This window comes from Babylonia areolata, chromosome 35, assembly GCF_041734735.1.
Source record: "Babylonia areolata isolate BAREFJ2019XMU chromosome 35, ASM4173473v1, whole genome shotgun sequence".
Classification (NCBI taxonomy): Eukaryota; Metazoa; Mollusca; class Gastropoda; order Neogastropoda; family Buccinidae; genus Babylonia; species Babylonia areolata.
In genome coordinates, this window is record NC_134910.1 from 21,238,562 (window position 1) to 21,259,744 (window position 21,183).

Consider the following 21,183-nt stretch of genomic DNA (forward strand, 5'->3'; position numbering starts at 1 on the left):
AAATATTAAACAAATGAATAAAACAAATAAAAACCTTACATGTGAAAGTGTGATAACATACATGTAGCATTATTAGCGAGGTACGAAATAGAGGAAGCATGGTGTGTGATAATGTCTAGAGAGGGTATCCGTGTAATATAATTATAATCATTGTGTGTAAAGATGTTGAAGCAAAGAGAAACAAGACAAGACCTTTTTTTTTTTATTATCGAAGGGTAATAGCTAAGCAAGTAACATGCAGTTGTTTCTTGTGTGGTTGTTTTTATCTCTCTTTTTTTCTTTCTTTTTTTTGTTTTTTACAACCCAGCCCTTTCCCGATAGATAGAAGGTATAAAGCTATAAAAGCGCAAATGAATAAAAGGAAGAAACAAACAAAAACAAAACACAAAAAAGATTAAACAAAGAGATTTCAGTGCACCAACGTTCCAAAGACATTGGAACATTTTGTCACAATCCTTAGTTTCCATTGTCAATGGCGGCGTCGAAGCACGCAGTGGTAGGGTTTCAACTGAAGCACAAGGCCACTTTCCCATGAGTCTCTCCGCAGCGGAAGAAGCGGGTGCTTCACGGGAGGGAGGATGTCAAACTGCTGCAACAGCGTGGTGACGTACAGAAACACGCGGGACCGGGCGAAAGTCTCCCCCGGGCAACTCCGCTTGCCGACCCCAAACGAGAGCAGACTGCAACAGAGAGAGAGAAATGATTGTGGTTCCGGCATGGTTTCTAGGAAAACATCGTGAGAGAGAGAAACAATAGTAGGAAGGAGAGTGTGGAAGACGCTAATTGTTTTGCTAATTGTTGCTCATAGTCCAGCCCACTGCACACGGCCATATGAGGTCTGTCAAGCCATACAAATGCTCAACCGTATCAACACAAAACTATAACATACATGCACACGCAAAAATTATTATTTATTTATAGTATGTCCATCTAAGATGATGATATTAGAAACAATAGTAGGAAGGAGAGTGAGGGAAAAAAATCATAAAAAGGCCATATAGGTAAGTAACACACCAGAATGGACATGTAACTAGTGCCCATCCCAGTTTAAATATCACTACCCAATCGCCAGAGCAAACAAAAAATTCATAAAAAAGGCACACGCAAAACAAAAAAAAAACCCTAAAAGATAAACAGAATTCATGACACATAATCCCAACCATTTAGCTATTTATGGCAAATAAGATTAGGCTGTGCTGAAGACGCCAGCCATTCCCCTTAATTTATCATCCCCTGATTTCAAAAGAAAATCGTAAAAAAGGGAAAAAACACACACAAAACTTCAAAGCAAACAAAACTTCATAAAAAAGGGTCATATAGGTAAATAACACTGCAGAATGGACATGCAACTAGTCCCCATCCCAGTGTTTAAATCTCACTACCCAATCGCCAGAGCATAACAACTCAGATAGTACATCATAGACTGCAGAAAAGATTTTTTTAAAGTGTCAAGGCTTGCTTGAAAGAAAGAAAGGGGAATGGACTGGGAAGGCAGTAAAGGATGAAAAAAGACAAACAAAGAGAGAGATAGAAAAGAGGAAATTTCTAGCACAGAATTTCCAGAAGACGGGAGTGCTATTTATACTGAAAGACCCCCGGCATCCCCACGGGAGAGAGGAAGGCGTAAGACAAATGCAAAAAACAATTAGAAAAAGCATAGAAGAATGGGCAATAGAACACTAAAAACAAAAACAAAGGAAAACTCGAAATACAACAAAAAGAACAACATAATGGGAAACAATGTTTTCTAGTTATGAAAAACGAAAATACGAATAAGGAAAAATAAAGATTGATAAAAGAAAATAAATAAATAAAAGCAACTACAACAAAACACACACACACACACACACACACACACACATACACACACACACACACACACACACACACACATACACATGCACGCACTAGCGCGCGCGTGCGCGCGCGCGCGCGCACACACACACACACACACACACACACACACACACACACACACAATGAACCCCGGCCCCTCCACCCTTTTTACTGTCGTGTGGGATGCGCGGCGGAAATGACGTGGCCTTTGTCGTCAAGAAAACGTTCGGGCCGGAAGTGCTGAGGATCCTCGAAAACTTCGGGGTCGCGGTGAGCTACCCAGTAGTTTGCGAAAACCTGCAATGGAAGTGAGTGGTTGATTACTTGATTGACTGGTTGGTTGGCTGATAGGTGGGACTGTTTGATGGATTGTTTTGTTGATCAATTGGTTGGTTGGCTGGCTGGCTGGGTGATTGATTGATTGATTGATTGATTGATTGATTGATTGATTGACTGATTGATCAATCTGCAGACTGGTTGGCTGACTGACGACCAAAGAGGAATCTGGTAAACAATTCATCTGTGCGGCTTCACACAGAGTTGACGGAAAAGAGGAAGAAGTAGAAGAAAAAGAAAACAACAGCAACAACAGCAACAACAACAACAAGATGTCCAGGTGGACTGAGGAAAATCAGAGTAAAGTGTCCTTTCCCAAACACACAACACCATACTGAAAACAGGGGCCTTGAACTCCTGATCACCGGTGAACACCGAACCAAACTGGCCCAGCACCTGAACAATGCTGCCATGGGCAGCCCTCACTCTCCCACCGCAGCCATTTAGGGAGCCACGCTACGTCACTCACCCACACTCTCACTTTCAACTCACAATGCTTCCTCCAGGGAGGCGGTAGTTCTGCAAAATGGCGTCACGGCGACACTCGTGCGCCCCCCCAAACGGTAAGAAGGAACTGAGACGTAACGTCTCCAGAAGAACGGCTTCTGTGTAAGGGAGAGCATTCCGGTCTTCTATCTGAGGCATTCTCTCCCCTATGACTTGGTCCACCTCCGCCTGGATGCGGCGCATGACGTCTGGGTGGTGCTGGAGGTAGAGGAAGAGATCCAGCAGGGTTTCCCTGGACGTCAGGTAGGCTGGAGAACAAGGCACATACGTACGATTTTCGTTGTTGTTTGTTTTATTGTGTTTCTTTTTTGTTTGTTTTTTTAATCTTCTTCTTCTTCTCCTCCTTCAGTTTCTTCTTCTTCTTCTTCTTCTTCTCAGTAGTAGTAGTAGTATCGTCATTATCGTTACTAGTAGTTGTAGTATCATCATCATCATCATCATCATTCTTCTGTTTATTATTACGATAATCGTTACTATTATCATGATCATTATCAATTATCTGTTAAATCACCAAATGAATCTGCTCCATTATTTATTTATGCTTTTTGTCAATCAGTCATTTTATGGGAGTAAGTTTGTCAGCGAAGGTGGGATTTCGGATTGTTATCGTCATCATTATTTGTCTGATACCATACTTTGTAAATAGCCCCCACTTTATCAATATCACTATCGGTAGCTCAAGGAGGCGTCACTGTGTTCGGACAAATTCATATATGCTACATCACATGTCGCGAGAAGGATTACATTTTTGACCTTTTGATCTTTTTCCTATTCCGTGTGCCTATGTGTGGATGGATTTTTATCATGTATAAACTTCGAACGCCTGTTGTTTTGTGCTTTAGTTTCATATAGTGTCATTTCTTAGGTTTTCACGTGCTGGTGTTGTTGGTTTTTTTGTTTTTTGTTTTTCCTCCATTAAGCTGTACTCAGGGCAGCAGCAGCTGAAATTTTTAAAACTGGTTTTTGGAAGGCAGACGCGCGGTAGAGTTCTCAAAAGTAACATCCATGTGCATGTTCTGGGTGTGGCAGTAACTCTGTGTTGCCCAGTTTTGTTTTAACACCTGTGTTTGTTGAAGTCGGGTTTCCTGACTAACGAAGTCCACCTGGGGAACAAGTTGTTCCATGCCTATTCCTGTTCCTGTTCTTGGTATTTCCCTTTCCCGCCTGAGTCCGCTGGGACGCCAAACGGGCCAGCGTCTCTTCGCCAGATTGCAACGGCGTCCTAAGTTGGGCGCGGACACTTATATATATATATATATATATAGAGAGAGAGAGAGAGAGAGAGAGAGAGAGATACATATATATATATGATAGTCAGTCGTGTCCGACAATGACCATCACAACAGCAGAGGAGGCAACTGCTGTTCCGACTGTTTGGGCTAGAATATGATAATAGTGGAGAGTGTCTTGCCCAAGTATATCCCCACTCTCTCGGCCAAGAGGGTTTTAGGACAGTCGGCTTTGGGATGGTTCCCAAAGGCCAACTAGCCCACAAGGCTGCAGCACTAAGAGCCAGTGCAATTTTGACTCCTAGTTTGAGAGTCATAGTCCTTCACAAAAGACTGAGCTGTAAATGGTTTCCCATTGACTGGAGAAACCATTGATAATACAGCTCTCACTTTGCTGTTGGCCCAAATGTAAACTTATGTCAATCTGTCATATAAGCCGAGTGTTGGGCGAGGACACTACGACCCAGCTATTCCCTTTCGTTCCTTTTCCCTTGTTTCCCTTTTTTCCAGCCCAGCTGCGTCCCTTGACCCTTCCCGAACATCACCCTTTCATCCATCTTCTCATCGTCTTCCCTCGTCGCTGTCATCGTCGTTCATCATCTTGTGTGGAACTTCATCACTCCAGCTTTTCATGCATACATAGATATCGTTATAAATCCATTCATCATTCTGATTTAATGTGTCCTTTGTGCGGGGAATCCAGAGAGGATGAAGTCCATTTTGTTTTGAAATGCCCTGTCCTTAATGACCTACGAATCCAGCTCATTCCTAAAAAAATATTATGCATATCCGTGTACGTTTCGACTGTGTTTACTGATGTCATCGGTGGACGAAAACACTATATGTAGTTTTGCTTTGTTTCTCTCTAAAGCATTTCATTTAAGAGAGACACTTATATCCTAGTTTTATTGGAGCTTGTTATGGAATATTCTGCACTGTTTGCATTAACAATTACAATGACACATACAAAACAAAATTTTGTTGTTGCCTCCTGTTCATATGGGGCTATGGCCTTGACTGAATAAACCATCTTCAATCTTGAATCCAGCTTTTCCGCCAGCCCCTTCAACAGTGCCGCTCACCGTTTGCGGTCAGGGGTAGGTGGGACAGGTCAAGATTAAGTTTGTTGTTGTACCCTCCCCTTCTTTCCCTCAGGTTCCAGCTTCGGAGGGAGGACAGAATGGACATCCATCATCCACTTTCATCATGTCATCACTCAGGATTCAAGTTGCGTGAGTGTGAACATGCGTACTTGTGTGTGTGTGTGTGTGTGTGTGTGTGTGTGTGTGTGTGTGTGTGTGTGTGTGTGTGTGTGTGTGTGTGTGTGTGTGTGTGTGTGTGTATGTGTGTGTGTGTGTGTGTGTGTGTGTGCGCGCGCGCGCGCGCGCGTGCGTGTGTGTGCTTTGATGGCATGAGTGTTGTATGCCACAGTTTGTAACAGTATATTTTTGTTTGGGGGTTTTCTTTATTGTCGTTTGTTTGTATTTGCAATTATTCCCTTGATGTTTTTATTAATGTATTGTTGTACAATACCTTACGGTCTTAACGTGTGTGTGTGTGTGTGTGTGTGTGTGTGTGTGTGTGTGTGTGTGTGTGTGTGTGTGTGTGTGTGCGTGCGTGTGTGTGTGTATGTGTGTGTGTGTGCGTGCGTGCGTGCGTGCGCGCATGTCTTTTTGAGTAATATATACCCGTTTTTTTTGTTGGATGTTTTCTTTTGTAAATATTGTTGTGCAATACCCTATTGTCCTAACATGAGTATGTGTGTGTGCGGAGGGGGGGGGGGGGTTGGTTAGTCTATTGTCAGCTATTGGGAATTCTTATTTGACTAGTTTTAATCTCTTCTTATGTTGCGCGTGATGATTTTATGCCAGTGTTTACAACGAGCCTGTAATTGCACAACTTAATTTCCATGTGGATTAATAAAGTGTTTTTGATTTGATCGATTGATTTGATTATTTGTTGGGGAATAAAACTTTATTTAACTTTCCAAGTTCCTGATTCATTCAGTGTGAGAAGGTAGGTCTCGTCCCAAGGGGGCAGGGGCGCGACACCACATATGCTAAGCAGATGCCTGCATGACCAGCAGCGTCACCCAACGCGCTTTGTCAGGCTTTGAGGGGAAAAAAGTAAATGAATATTCAACGAAAAAAAGAAAAGACAGATAACTCTGCTGCCGGACTCGTCCTCAGAAAGAAAAGATCTGAGCACATCACTCCTCTTTTGCAACATCTCCACTGCCTCCCTGTCTCACACAGAATAAAGTACAAGATCAGCACTTTATGTTATAGATGTATTCACAAAACTGCCCCTTCCTATCTCTGCGGCTGCTTTCACCTCTACACTCCATCTCGCTCACTACGATCGGCTTCGGATCCACTCTGTTTACGCATACCCTGATTCAAACACTCGACTGTTGGCCGCCGTTCTTTCTCTGTCTCTGGACCTTGCAATTGGAATGAACTTCCTCTTTCGCTTCGTCAAGTCTCCACACTCAGCTCTTTCAAGTTTGGCCTTAAAATCCACCTCTTCCCAAAATAGCCTCCCTTGCCTGCCTCTTCCTTGTCTTTTGTTTCTACAGTTTTAGAGTTATGCATGCGTGTGAATGACTGGTGCGAACGCGCTTTGATTTGTCTCTGCACAAGAGTCAGCGCTATATAAATATCATTATTATAATTATTAAAACATAAATACTCTTGTCTATTTTGTCAACAACAAAATTAAAAAGACCTACTGTCACGTACCACATGTGTACCACATGTTCTTTCAGTTCTCACCAATTATCCTCTCTGGCGCGCCTCCGTTCGCACCCACATCTACTCCATCTCATTCATAACAAACAACAGTCCACTGCAGTGACAATTAACTTTTAACTCAATTAAAATATCTGGCTTTTTACACACATCCATTAACAAAATTTATTAATGCACATACACACACAAAAAAACAGTTCTGGTACCCATTTCCAACAAAAAATAATTCTTACTCTTCTTTCTGTCCTTCCCGCTTCTCTCTCTCTCTCTCTCTCTCTCTCTCTCTCTCTCTCTCCTGCTTCTTCTTAGTCTTCTCCATCATCGTCTTCTTCTCTGTCTTCCTCTTCTCTGTCTTCTCATCCTACTTCTCCATCGTCTTCTTCCTCGCCTTCTTTCTTTTCTCCATATTCTTCGTCTCCGTCTTCTTCTCGGTCTTCATTGGTCTTCTCAGTCTTCTTCTCTTCTTTTACTTCTTTTTCTCCTTCATTGTCCTCTTTTGTTCAAAGACTTGTCTCCCTCTCTCCTTCCATTCCTAGCGCGAGAACAAGTCCGATGTCGACTGTTCTGGGCTCAGAATCAGACTATCCATGTTGAACGAAAACAGCCACGAGAATAACTCGTGAACTCACAAAAAATCACGGGTTTTTTTTGTTTGTTTGTTTGTTTGTTTTTTAGTAGTTTTTTTTTTTTAACCAGTGAACATATTCACATTATATGAATAAGGAGCAATTCAACTTCATGTAACAAGAATGGCTGCGTTCAGTTTCAATTTAACATTTTGCGAACATATATCGCCTAACACCACTGGTGTCCCGCGATACATGGGCACCTACCTTTTTTATTTGCGCGTTGAAAATAAAAATTTAATGATCAAATAAATGTTAAACAAAAAGATAAACGATCAGACAAACAAACAGATCTGACGTCATACCTGCGATGATGGTGTCCATAATGACGCCATGGATGTGGCTGTCGGTAAGCCAGTCAGCTCCTGGCTTGGTCTGTTCGTCTAGCAGAGTATCCACTATGCCTCGGGGCTTCCCAGGGACTCTCGTAGCCTTAACAAACAAACAAACAACAACACACACAAAAAAAACCCGGAAAAGAACAATATTTTATTGACTCACTTGTGTAAACAAAGTGAGTCTATGTTATAACCCGGTGTTTTGGTGTGTGTGTGTGTGTGTGTGTGTGTGTGTGTGTGTGTGTGTGTGTGTTCAGGGTCATATCGATAACTGGTTGTACGTTTCCCGAATTTATCATATATCCGATTCATTGACGGTTTATTTCAGTGATGCTCGTTCCGGATTATGAAAACACTGTTACCCCTTTGCAGCTGCCCAAACGAAGGCAATACCTGGTAAGAAGACGCCATGGCCTCGTTTTTCTTGTTCGCAGTTAAAAGCAAAGAATTACAAATTCTGGACAGAACACATACAGTGACACTAACTACATTATTGACGTGTTTACTGAATATGAATATTCTAACGTGGACACTAAATTAACGAGAATGAACATAAAAGAAAAACCGAATCGACCGTTACAGAGTTAAGGTCAACTTTGTCTACATTGGCCTGTGCAGATCTTGACAAAACATGTTGCAAAGCCTGACGCTTATGGCAACGTCCTTTTATCACCGAATTAAAAGAATTTCCTTAATAATTATCAACGTGTTCACTGCATGTGAATGTTTTCAGGTGGATACTGAATAAAGTAGAACGAACAGAAAAGAGGAATTGAATGGACTGTCGGAGTTTCGCAGTGAGTGTGAAGAGAAGTTGTCAAACACGGATATCTGCAGATCTATAAAACAAATAAATAAATAAATAAATTTTTAAACAACAACAACAAAACATGCAAACAAACAAACAAACAAAAAACCGGACACATATTGCAATGTGACTGAGGTGATGGGAACGTCTCCTTTACCTCGGACTTGAAAGAAATTCTTAAATGCCCGATATACCAAAATAACACGATTTAAACGGCGTTAACACTTCGATTACCATTGTCAAGTTATTCCACAAAAAGAACATGCTGAAATGATAATTTTTTAACGTTGAACCTGCGTTCGCCTAGGGTACAAAACCTTTTTCTGGGGTTTTTTTATCTCTTTTTTTTTTACACGAAGTTTTATATAACTAGTATAACGAATAGAGAACACATTTCAACACAAACTATCTTTTATAACTTTTTTATCATTTTTTTTTCTTGAAGTGTGTTTCACAAGTGAGTCTTGAAGGCCTTGCCTTTCTTGTTTCATGCACTGATGATCATTTATGGCCCAGCTCATTGTGATGGTAGTCTTGGATACTACTAATACTACTGCTGCTGCTGCTACTGCAAGTGAAATCACCAGAGCAAAATATACGAAATTACCTAAGAATGCAAAGAACATAATGAAAAACGTTGCACAACACAATAATGTCCTGAACAGAGAGACAGACAGAGCAACAGAGACTGACAGATAGACAGAGAGCGAAACAAACGAAACTAAATCATATAATTTTGATACAAGAAAACACAGCGGGCATTACAGAACAGACGGACGAACCACACACCTCCCGACGCCCCCCCCCCGCCCCCCCAAACCCCTCACCACCTCCACCCCACCCCACCCCCACCCCACCCCCACACACCCACCATCCCCGAACCTTGGTTTTGGTGAAGAGCGCGTGCAGGAGCTCCTCCCGACTTCGCAAGGCGGCATTGCAGACGTTCCGGTAAAAGCCGGGCAGATAGCGCATGAAAGGGAAGGTAGCCAGAGTGCTCAGAGTGTTGGGGCTACTCAGGGCGTTAAAGTCATGGTCGAACCGCTGCATGACGCGAACTACGTCTGGGTCGGGGCACTTGCCGGTGATCTGCACGCGAGAGATGAGGAAGAGAGATGAGGAGGAGGAGGATAATGATAATAATGATGATAACGATAATAATAGTAATAATAATAATGATAATAGTCGGGGCGATCCCCTGGTCAGCTGCGCGAAAGAGATAAGGATGATGTTGAGGATAATTTTTAATGATATTGATAGTAACAGTAGTAGTAATATTGTAAGAATTATAATTATAAAAATGATGATGATGATAGTTATAATAATAATAATGATAATAATAATAATAATAATAATAATAATAATAATAATAATAATAGTATTGTAAGAATGATAATGAAGATGATTATGATGATGATGATAGCAATAATAATGATGATATTAATAATAACAATGACAGTAGTAGTAGCAGAAGTAGTCGTAGTAGTAGTAGTAGTGATAATGATGATAGTAGTATTAGTAGTTGCAGCAGAAGTAGTAGCAGTGATAATGGTGGTGGTGGTGGTGGTGGTAGTGATGGTGGTGGTAGCAGTAATAGTAGTAGAGGTAGTAAGAATAATGTTAAGAAGAATGATGATGATGATGATGATAATGAAAATAATGATAGTAGTAGCAGTATAATGATGATGATGATGATGATGATGTGGATACTTATAGAGCGTCTATCCTCAGTCGGGGACTAGCTCTAAGTGTTTACAAATACGGGAGGCATCTGCGCAACGGGCTGCTTATCTTGGTAGAGCCAACTGACAGCTGTCATTTCGGCGCTCGTCATTCATTTCCTGAGTCATTCAATCAAGTTCCAGTTACACACACACATACACACTCATACAGACATATAACATGTTTATGCGTATGGCTCTTTTGTTCATTAACCCCGCTATTTAGGCAGCCATACTTCGTTTTCGGGAGTGTGCATGCTAGGTATGTTCTTGTTTCCATAACCCACCGAACGGTGACATGGCTCACATGATCTTTAACGTGCATATTTGATCTTCTGCGTGTGTACACACACGAATGGGGTTCAGGCACTAACAGGTCTGCACATAGGTTGACCTGGGAGATCGGAAAAAATCTCCACCCTTTACCCACCAGGCGCTGCTACCGAGATTTGAACCCGGGACCCTCAGATCGAAAGTCCAACGCTTTAACCACTCGACTATTGCGCCCGTCATGATTATAACAATGAGAAGAAGAAGAAGGAGTATTCACTTAGCACCGATTGACCAGACGCTGTGTTTGATTTTCCAGTCAAATATGGTGGGGAGGAGGGGGGGTGTAGGGGGGGGGGGGAGGCCAGAGCATGGTTCGGGCCCCAGACCCTCACAGACACTGTCTCGGCAGAAAAGCGTCTTGACCACTCTGCCACGTTCCTCCCAGTCGTAGCAGATGATCACTATGATAATTATAACCATGTTACATGCTTACCATTAGCCGATGATGATATGATTATGATCATGTTACATGTTTACCAGTAGTAGGTGATCAGTATGATGATTATGATCATGTTACATGGTTACCAGAAGCCGATGATCAGTATGATGATTATGATCATGTTACATGTTAACCAGTAGCCGATAATCACTATAATGATTATGATCATGTTACATGGTTACCAGTAGCCGATGATCAGTATGACGGTTACGATCATGTTACATGGTTACCAGTAGCCGATGATCACTATGATGATTATGATCATGTTACATGTTAACCAGTAGCCGATAATCACTATAATGATTATGATCATGTTACATGTTTTCCGGTAGTAGGTGATCAGTATGATGATTGTGATCATGTTACATATTTACCAGTAGCCGATGATCACTATGATGATTATGATCATGTTACATGTTTTCCGGTAGTAGGTGATCAGTATGATGATTATGATCATGTTACATATTTAACAGTAGCCGATGATCACTATGATGATTATGATCATGTTACATGGTTACCAGTAGCCGATGATCAGTATGATGATTGTGATCATGTTACATGGTTACCAGTAGTAGTTGATCAGTATTATGATTATGATCATGTTACATGTTTACCAGTAGTAGTTGATCGGTATGATGATTATGATCATGTTACATGTTTACTAGTAGTAGTTGATCAGTATGATGATTATGATCATGTTACATGTTTACCAGTAGCCGATGATCACTATGATGGTTATGATCATGTTACATGGTTACCAGTAGCAGAGGAGAGCATATGGCATCACTGTGATAGTTAGGGAGGGTGTGCAGGCCCGCTTTCGTCGAATTTTCGTCGGGGTTACCTGACTATTTTTAGCAAGAACCCCGCGCGCATGCGCGTCTCCACTTCCTTTTTTTCCGGGTCACCGAAAGGCTAAAATTTCGTCGTGGAAATCGCTGTTCTGACGGAAGGGTTTTGAACATTTTCGGTGACTATTTTTGCACGTTTAGAAGCTATATTTGCTTTTATAATCACACCCTTTATTTACTTTAGTCTCCTATGTTTTCTTTGAGCCAGTTTCTTGTCATGTATCTGCCATTACGAATCCGAACTCATCCATTTTCAAACTCTGTCGAAAAGTTGTATGAACAAAAGCAATGTACACTCACAGAACCTAGTTACAGTGGTGGGCTGCGCATGCAGTCATAATTTCTTCTTCTTTTTTTTCTTTTCTTTTTCTTCTTTTTTTTATGATCTACTTCTGGCTCTGCGAGCGACAAAAAGTCCACCACGAAAGTCGGCTGTACACACTCTCTGATTCTCATCCTCAACATCACTCACCAGCATCCCGAGCACACACATCAAGGAGTCGGACAGCAGATCGGACATGTTCACCTCCCTCTCCTCCCCTCCTCCTCCTCCCTCTCCACCCTTGCTTGATGTCCGCGCTGATGTCACAGTGTCCATGGCCAGCACGCGCTCGGTCAGGCGCCGTAACTCTATGTGCATCATGGACTGGATCTTCTCCACACCGTCTCCGTAGAATCTGAAAAGGGATGAAGACAGCAGCGTCCATCCGTCAGGTAACCAGTTAACACTCTCTCTGTCTCTGTCTCTCTCTGGCTGGGCAGAGCTTTGTTCTAACCTTTGAGGTTGTTTGCTGGACCTATTTTTGTTTCCCTTGATTGTTTTGATTCTCTCTTTATTTTTAACGCAATGTTCTTGTGTTTCTACCACAGACACAGTGTGGATGTTTTTCTGTTCATTATTTTCTTTTCGACGTTTTTTTTGGTTTTTTTTGTTTGTTTGTTTGTTTGTTTGTTTTTTGTTTTTTTGTGTTTGTTTTTTTATTTGTTTTTGCTTTTTTTGTTTTGTTTGTTTGTTTTTGTTTGTTTGTTTTGTTTTGTTTTTGTTTTGTTGTTGTTGTTGTTGTTGTTTTTCAATTAATTTCATTATCAGAATTTACACCCCCTTGGCATAACAGCAAAAGAAGCTAATGTCAATAAATTGTCAATCAGTCAACCTCTCGGGGGATGGGGTATGGGGCGTGGGGGGGTGGGGAGAAGACTTTATCTCATCAAGTCGATAGCTTTTAAAAAAAAATTTATTACTTTTTTTAATGGTCCTGAAAAACAAAATCTTTCAAGCTTGATTAACTACTTAATTAAGGCGTTTTGAAAGTTTTGAAAGTGGATTTCTGTGCAGTGTCATGAAAGACTGGTGTTCTGATCACATACCAGTGGTAGGGTAGGTAGGCCTAACTGCGAACAGCGTGTAATTATTGCGAACGGTTCCTGTACCGCCCTACTTCGAAGTGTTATCACCACACACATTTCACAATTTAATGTCTGCTTCGACCTCGTTAAGATACATTTATGAATATCCATCTTCAAGAACCAGTCAAACATCAGCAATTTCCGCGCTCTTTCTTCCCATCGCACACCCTTCCCGACCAAGTTCACAAACGTGCTCTTAAGGTCTTAAAATGGACTTTGCCATAGTTTAAACTAGCTGATTTGATTGGACATGTTGGATGTGCATTACCAGAGCTGGGAGAATTTAAAAAAGCATGCTGGTGACAGATCAGAACATCAGTTTTGACTCGAATCTCCCAAATAATGTCGTTTGCAATTTGACCATATGAAATATTTTGACGCGAGTCTATTTGCGAAAAATGCTGCACAGTTACTGAGTTTCAGTTCCAGTAGCTCAAGGAGACGTCACTGCGTTCGGACAAATCCATATACGCTACACCACATCTGCCAAGCAGTTGCCTGACCAGCAGCGTAACCCAACGCGCTTAGTCAGGCCTTGAGAAAAAAATAATAAAAATAAAATAAATAAATACATAAAAAAGAACTACTACTACTAATGCATAAGGCGCAAAAACTTGATGAAGTCAACTATAAGCATACAAATAAAATGAAATAAATAAATACATAAATATATAACTAACTAACTAACTAACTAACTGATTAACAATGATATAAGTAAAAAATGAAAAAGCAGTCTCAAAAGGGTGTGTTCATGTGTGGTGTGTGTGTGTGTGTGTTTGGGAGGCGGGGGGGTTAAATGTGTGTTTGTGTGTGTGTATGCATGGGTGATCAAAACTAACGATACAACAGTCTGGCGTGATGTTAATTCATGTTATGTCGAATGAGTTCATGAGTTCAAGACCTGCTTCTGTTTTACTCGTCCACTTTTACCCATACCCATCGTTCGCAATTAGACATGCCCGTTCGTAATTACCCTCAGGCACCCCTGGCATTTCAACTGTTGAAAAAGCGTTGAATAATAGGAGTGGACAAACTTCTCAGCGTGCAAGCCTTCAAAAGCAGAACTATGTCTAGGTTGGGGTAAAATGTATATTTAGTTTTGTTTAAATGAATTTGTTGTTGTCAGGGTTAGCTCACAGGTTAGGTTCGATTCTCAATCAAGCACGTATCTATGGAGTCAAATAATCACTACACTGCGCATTCATTTCTCTTTTACATAGCCGAGGACACAGTATACATTTATACACTTTATATACTGCTCAGAAATAATTATCAATTCACACAAGTCAAATCAAAATCTTCACACAAAATGGAATATCAAAGGCATAAAACATCTAAATCATAATCCTAATCCCAGGATAATCTGCTCTCTTACCTGGCCAGGTTTCCATTCACACACTCACAACACACTTCCGCCCCGACAGTCACTCCTACCGACTGTAGCTGGCCCGGCTCCTAGAATCGGGTTGTCTGGAATGTCCTTTTCGCACAGGTCTGTAGAATCTCACACCCGGTCGGTCTTCTGGATCTTCTGGTGCTGTCAGGCTGGAAAATGTCTTTATGGACATTCTGCGAGGAGATATCTCTGGTCCTCTGTCTTCTTTCCTTCTTCCCTTTTTCTCTCACTTCAATCTCTGTTCATTTAGTCTTATCGTAATGTTTTATATAATGGGTCAAATTTCATCCACTTTACTCAGGCTCCGATGCCTTTTTTTTCACAAAGACATTTTATTTACTGCACTGGGCTGTGCACATACAGGATATTTTTGCTCCTGTAATTAACATCGTAATCTCTTTGTAATTGTTTTTAATAATCATATTTTGGTTTACTTATCCCTGCCCACTTTTGTCTTGGGTACAGGTTTTTATGCAGTGCCCCTGTTTGGATTATTTGTGGCAAATCTAGCGTAAGTGATCTTGTATCATATTGTGACTTGTTTTATGCAGTGTACTTAGGAACTAACAGGAACTAACATGTATGTTTCAGTATCGGATCTTTTGTATTTTTCTTATTTTCATTGCCAGGCAATCTTATATTTAGTTCATGTATATAATTATCCTTCTTTAAATAGCATGCAGGTCAGTTACTGCCTAAATGGCTTTAAGTTTAGGCTCTGGCAGCATAAAAATGACACTAAGTCATCATTATCAAATCTCTGTCCCGTCACCTCACGCCTCGGCCTATTTCTCCACCTTTCTTCTGACAAGCCGCTCGCTCTGTGAGTCTTCACCAGAACTTTTATACACACATCTGTACGATTGTTTATCACGTGACACAACATTACCTTTGTTTTTTCCCCTAGGTAAAAAGTACAAATCTCTTGCACATGAATTCACCACAAACTTTATATGTATTTGCATTTGTATTTATTTCTTTTTATCACAACAGATTTCTCTGTGTGAAATTCGGGCTGCTCTCCCCTGGGAGAGCACGTCGCTATACTACAGCGCCACCCATTTTTTGTATTTTTTTTCCTGCGAGCAGTTTTATTTGTTTTTGCTATCAACGTGGATTTTTCTACAGAATTTTGCCAGGAACAACCCTTTTGTTGCCGTTGGTTCTTTTACGTGCGCTAAGTGCATGCTGCACACGGGTTTATCGTCTCATCCGAATGACTAGCATCCAGACCACCTCTCAAGGTCTAGTGGAGGGGGAGAAAATATTGGCGGCTGAGCCGTGATTCGAACCAGCGCGCTCAGATTCTCTCGCTTCCTAGGCGGATGTGTTACCTCTAGGCCATCACTCCACTCCTATATGCATTTATATCTGCTTCCACCCCTTATTTTGATCAAAAATATTTCCTTTCTCATCAGAGTTGGGTTCTCGTCTTTTCCCAACGCAAATCTAAGGGGGAAATGACAGAGAGAAAAAGAAACTAGAAACTGGGGACGATGACAATGACAATCATGATCATGACAGTGGCGTTGGCGAAGATATCAACAATAGACTGTGAAGGTGATGAGTACTGGTTTAAAAAAGTTTAAGTGTATGAGTGTGTGTGTGTGTGTGTGTGTGTGTGTGTGTGTGTGTGTGTGTGTGTGTGTGTGTGTGTTTCCTTTTGTGTTTTTCTTGGTTGGTTGATTTGTTCTTTTCTTTCTCTCTCTCTCTCTCTTTTTTTTATTTTTTTTTTTTAAGATACTTTCATGTTCCAAGTGTCTTCTATGAGACCAATAATCTATTTTCAGTGCAATCTTACATACAAAAGGATGCTGACACAAACAGATGAACAAATAAACAAGCATGAAATGAAGAACATTCTAAATAAATGTGACAGAAAAGGTTGCATCACAACAAACATCAAAACTATTTGGTCCAGTTTTCACGCTTCTTACGTCAGGATAAAGCATTTTGAAACATCTTTTTTCTATCACATTTATGTAGAGAGTTGAATCAGGATTGCGAGAAATCGTGGGCTTACATGGATATTTATATAGCGCCTGTCCTCGGTCAAAGACCAAGCTCAAAGCACTTTACAAACACAGAGTCATTTCCACAACAGGCTGCCTACCTGGGTAGAGCCAACTGACGGCTGCAATTGGGCGCTCATCATTCGTTTCCTGTGTCATTCAGACAGATTTCAGGCATGCACACACACACACTCAGACAGACATGTAAAATTTTTACGTATGTAAACGTTTTGTTTATTTACCCTGCCAGGTAGGCAGCCATACTCACAAAATCAAACTTGGCAGTACATCCATCCCACTTTCCAGCTCAGTCAAAAATCTCGGCGTTGTCCTTGACAACACACTGTCTGTGCAAAAATTTATCAGTCAGACATGTCAATCCTGCTTCTGTCAGTTGCGACGCATCAGTTCCATTCGCAAAAATCTGTCCACCAACGCATCATATAGACTTGTCGTTTCTCTCATTCTCTCTGGCCTTGACTACTGTAATTCTCTATTGTCTGGTTTGCCTACTTCATCCATTCAGTCCTTTCAGCGCATACAAAACTCTGCTACTCGACTCGTCCTCAGAAAGAAAAGATCTGAGCACACCACTCCTCTTTTGCAACATCTCCATTGGCTCCCTCTCTCACACAGAATGAAGTACAATATCAGCACTCTATGTTATAAATGTATTCACAAATCTGCCCCTTCCTATCTTTGTGGCTGCCTTCACCTCTACACTCCATTTCGCTCTCCACAATCGGCTTCGGATCAAGTCTGGCCTTAAAACCTACCTCTTCACAAGATAGCCTCCCTCCCCTGTTTCTTCCTTGTCTTCAGTTTCTTCAGGCACAGTTACTCTGTGTGTGTGTGGGGGGGGGGGGGGGGGGCGAGGGGGGGCGGATGTGGAGGGGAAGTGGGGGGCGGGGGGGTGCGAACGAATCACGTGTGTTTGTTAATTCGTGCGTTCGTGTGTGTGTGTGTGTGTGTGGTTGTTGTTGTTGTTGTGTGTGTGCATAATTTTCCTTTTAAAGCGACATGAGTATAATCAGTTGCTGAAATCAAAATCCACTATGTATGAAAATGACATGAAAAATAAGATAATTGATAGTATCGATGATTCAAAATCGGTTTGGATAACCATAAAGTTGATATCATCAAGGAAAAGTATTAATGGAAATATCTCAAAGGAAGAATGGCTAAAGTACTCTGCTACAGTATTTGATGCCATGACTACCATGGATCAGAAAAAAGAAATTATCTGCGATGGATGTGATTATGATGACTATATCAATTTGCAGTTGAACAGAGATAATCAGACAGATGAAGCTGGTGGCCCTGATACTTTAATTCCTTAAGTATTTATCTACTCTGCAAATAGTTTAGCACCTTTTCTAGTACGTTTATTTGACCAAGCTTTTAGTGATGGGCAATACCAAGAATCTTGGTCAGAAGCAATTATTCAACCAATTTACAAGAAAGGTAAAAACAGTCGACCCAAATACCTATCGTGGGATTTCCCTTTTAAATGTTTGTATGTAGTTATATTCTTAACAAGTGTCTTGCCACATGGACTGAAGAAAATGGAAGTATATCAGAAGAACAAGTGGGTTTCAGGAAGGATCACTCTACAATACATCACATCTTTACACTCTGTGCAGTCAATCAGAAATACTTGGCACAAAACAAGCAACTTTATGTTGCCTTCATTGACTTCAAGAAAGCATTCGACAGAAACGACTTTTGCCTGTACTTTTGAAGCATGGCTTAAGTGGGAGAATGTTCTATGCAATTTAAAGCATGTACCAAACGGTAAAATACCGAGTCAGAACGTGGTGACGGGTTGGGACTGTCAGATTTTCTTTTTTTGTCAAAAAGGACTCGGACATGGGGAAATGACCAGCCCACTACTGTTTCCCCTATTTATTAACGAGTGGGTACAGTAGTGGTAGAGAAAGATGGTTTTACAAAGCTACGGTGACAAAAATTGTTAAGGTTTACAATTACCTAGGAATTTGGCTCAGCACTCAACTTTCATTCTCTTTCTCTCTGAATAAACATACAAGCAAAGCAAAAGCTGGAATTCTTGAAATATAAAAAACCATGACACTTGGAAAGGTTACTGCATTGCTTGTCTTCAAATTGTTTGCAACAGAAATTAGGCCTATGCTTTTACGTGGCTTCGATTTACATAAATACGATCCTCAGCAGGAGATCTCTAAGATTGTGCACATACACACACACACACACACATATATATATATATATATATATATATATATATATATATATATATATATTATTTGTATTTGTATTTCTTTTTACCACAACAGATTTCTCTGGGTGAAATTCGGGCTACTCTCCCCAAGGAGAGCGCGTCGCTATACTACAGAGCCACCCATTTTTTTGTATTTTTTCCTGCGTGCAGTTTTATTTGTTTTTCCTATTGAAGTGGATTTTCCTTCAGAATTTTGCCAGAAACAACCCTTTTGCTGCCGTGGGTTCTTTTACGTGCGCTAAGTGCATGCTGCACCCGGAACTTCGGTTTATCGTCTCATCCGAATGAATAGCGCCAAGATCACCACTCAAGGTCTAGTGGAGGGGAAGAAAATATCGGCGGCTGAGCCGTGATTCGAACCAGCGCGCTCAGATTCTCTGGCTTCCTAGGCGGACGCGTTACCTTGAGGCCATCACTCTGAGAGAGAGAGAGAGAGAGAGAGAGAGAGAGAGAGAGAGTGAGAGAGAGAGAGGAGGGGGGGGGGGTATTGTATTCCTTGTGAAGTGCAGGATAATGTGGTGAAAAGCGTGAATGTGTGCAGGGAAAGGAGGAAGTGTGTTTTCCACTTGGCGACATCATCAAGTTCTTTAGGTCATCAAACCATTTGAGCCTTGTGTATATGTGTGTGTGTGTGTGTGTGTGTGTGCGTGTTAGTGCGTGTGTTCGTGTGTATGTGCGCGCGCGCGTATGTGTGTGTGTGTGTTAGTGTACGCGTGTGCGCACATGTGTGCATGAGTGTGTGTAGGTAGGTGCGTGTGTCTCAACACCAAAAGCAACATACCGTATGGAGGAGTGGAAGAGCTTCCTGAGTTTGCTCCAGTTGGCGTCACTGGGCGATGCCATGACAATGTCATGATTCGTGATGACCGTGCTGGTGAACAACTGGGGCCGGTCGTTGATGACCTGTTCCAGCTCTCTGGCCGTAAACGCCTCGCGAATTGCACGACTACAGAATAAGTCAAGTCAAAATTCTATACACTTTGTTTACCGGGGAAACTGAAAAGCAAGGAACATGCTAGTCAAGATAAACTCTTTATCTATCTACGAGGCTAATAATAAGAAAGGAACTTTTTTTTTCTTTTTTACGAGGGTGAGAGATAAGCAAGGAACTCGCTAGTGAATTCAAGACAGATTCTTCATTCATGAGGGTGAATAAAGAAGCCAGGAGCATGCTAATAAATTCAAGATAGGCTTGTTATTTATGAGGGCAATTAGATAAGCCAGGAACATGCTGGTCAATAAAATCATCAAGACAGATTCGTTATATACGAGAGCGAAGAGATAAGCTAGTTAGATGTTCCTCAATAAAATTCAAGATAGATTTTTTATCAATGAGGGTGAATAGACAAGCAAGGAACATGCCAGCCAATTCAAGATAGATTATATATTTACGAGGGCGAATAGATTTAGCCAGGAACATACTAGCCAATTCAAGACAGACGGACACACACACACACTCACTCACTCTCGACTCACCTGGAGTTCAGAAACACAATTTTCTGATTGGGCGTCGAGCACATGACGATGTCGCCATACTGTGCAGCCCACTTCTCTGCCTCCAGATGAAGAGTTCCGCTCTCGGCGGCACGTAGCATGGCTCGTGTAGCGCTCAGCCCCCTGGGGCCGGGCGGAAACGGACGCCGCGAAGATCGGTTTTTGATGACGAAGAAAAGCCCGAAGACGGCGGAGAGGAGGAGGAGGGAAACAGCGATGATCATGACTGGACAGGACAGCCTGTGGAGCACAGACACTGAGTTTCAGTCTCAGTTTCTCAAAGGAGGCGTCACTGCGTTCGGACAAATCCGAATACGCTGCACCATATCTGAGTGCTAGGACTTCTTTTAAGCCCGCAGGCATCACAAAATAGTGTGGACATTGCAGAAAGAAAGGTACGCTCTTTCGTTTCATTTGATGAGTTTGTACAACATCATGCTCAGAATTCCGTGTGACCCATGCATTTAATTGCTCTCTAATGCAAGCTATCGAAAACTATAACACAGCAATAAAAACAAGAAAAACAAGAGAGGCAAGGCCTTCAAGACTCACTTGTGATACACTTTTTAAAAAATCCAAGCTTTTTATGTATTGAGTATAATTTCAAAATGTAATGTTTAAGATGAGAAAGATCAGTTTAAAGCAAATTAAATCCCTTATCATTAATTACAGAGTAATTTCCCCTTTTTGCTATCTGCACCAAAACGTTTGCAAAATAAATAAAACTTCCATGCTGAGCAAAAGAAGTTCCTGTTTGAACAAAAAAAAATGATAATAATGACTGCTCTTGTTGTTGGGTCAGAATATCAGACCAAAGTGCCAAGTTTAGAGAATACAAAA

General features: G+C 41.3%; 1 protein-coding gene across 1 annotated transcript; it reads right to left on the bottom strand.

The window, feature by feature from the left end:
* Positions 1–469: 469 nt before the first annotated feature.
* Positions 470–20,444, bottom strand: LOC143278013 (cytochrome P450 1A1-like). Its single transcript, XM_076583025.1, has 8 exons — positions 20,326–20,444; positions 19,631–19,795; positions 12,247–12,451; positions 9,313–9,519; positions 7,590–7,716; positions 2,665–2,927; positions 2,009–2,133; positions 470–680 (listed from the first exon to the last, which is right to left on the bottom strand). Exons 1-8 carry the CDS (start codon positions 20,442–20,444, stop codon positions 470–472), a joined length of 1,422 nt encoding a protein of 473 aa, XP_076439140.1.
* Positions 20,445–21,183: the final 739 nt, after the last annotated feature.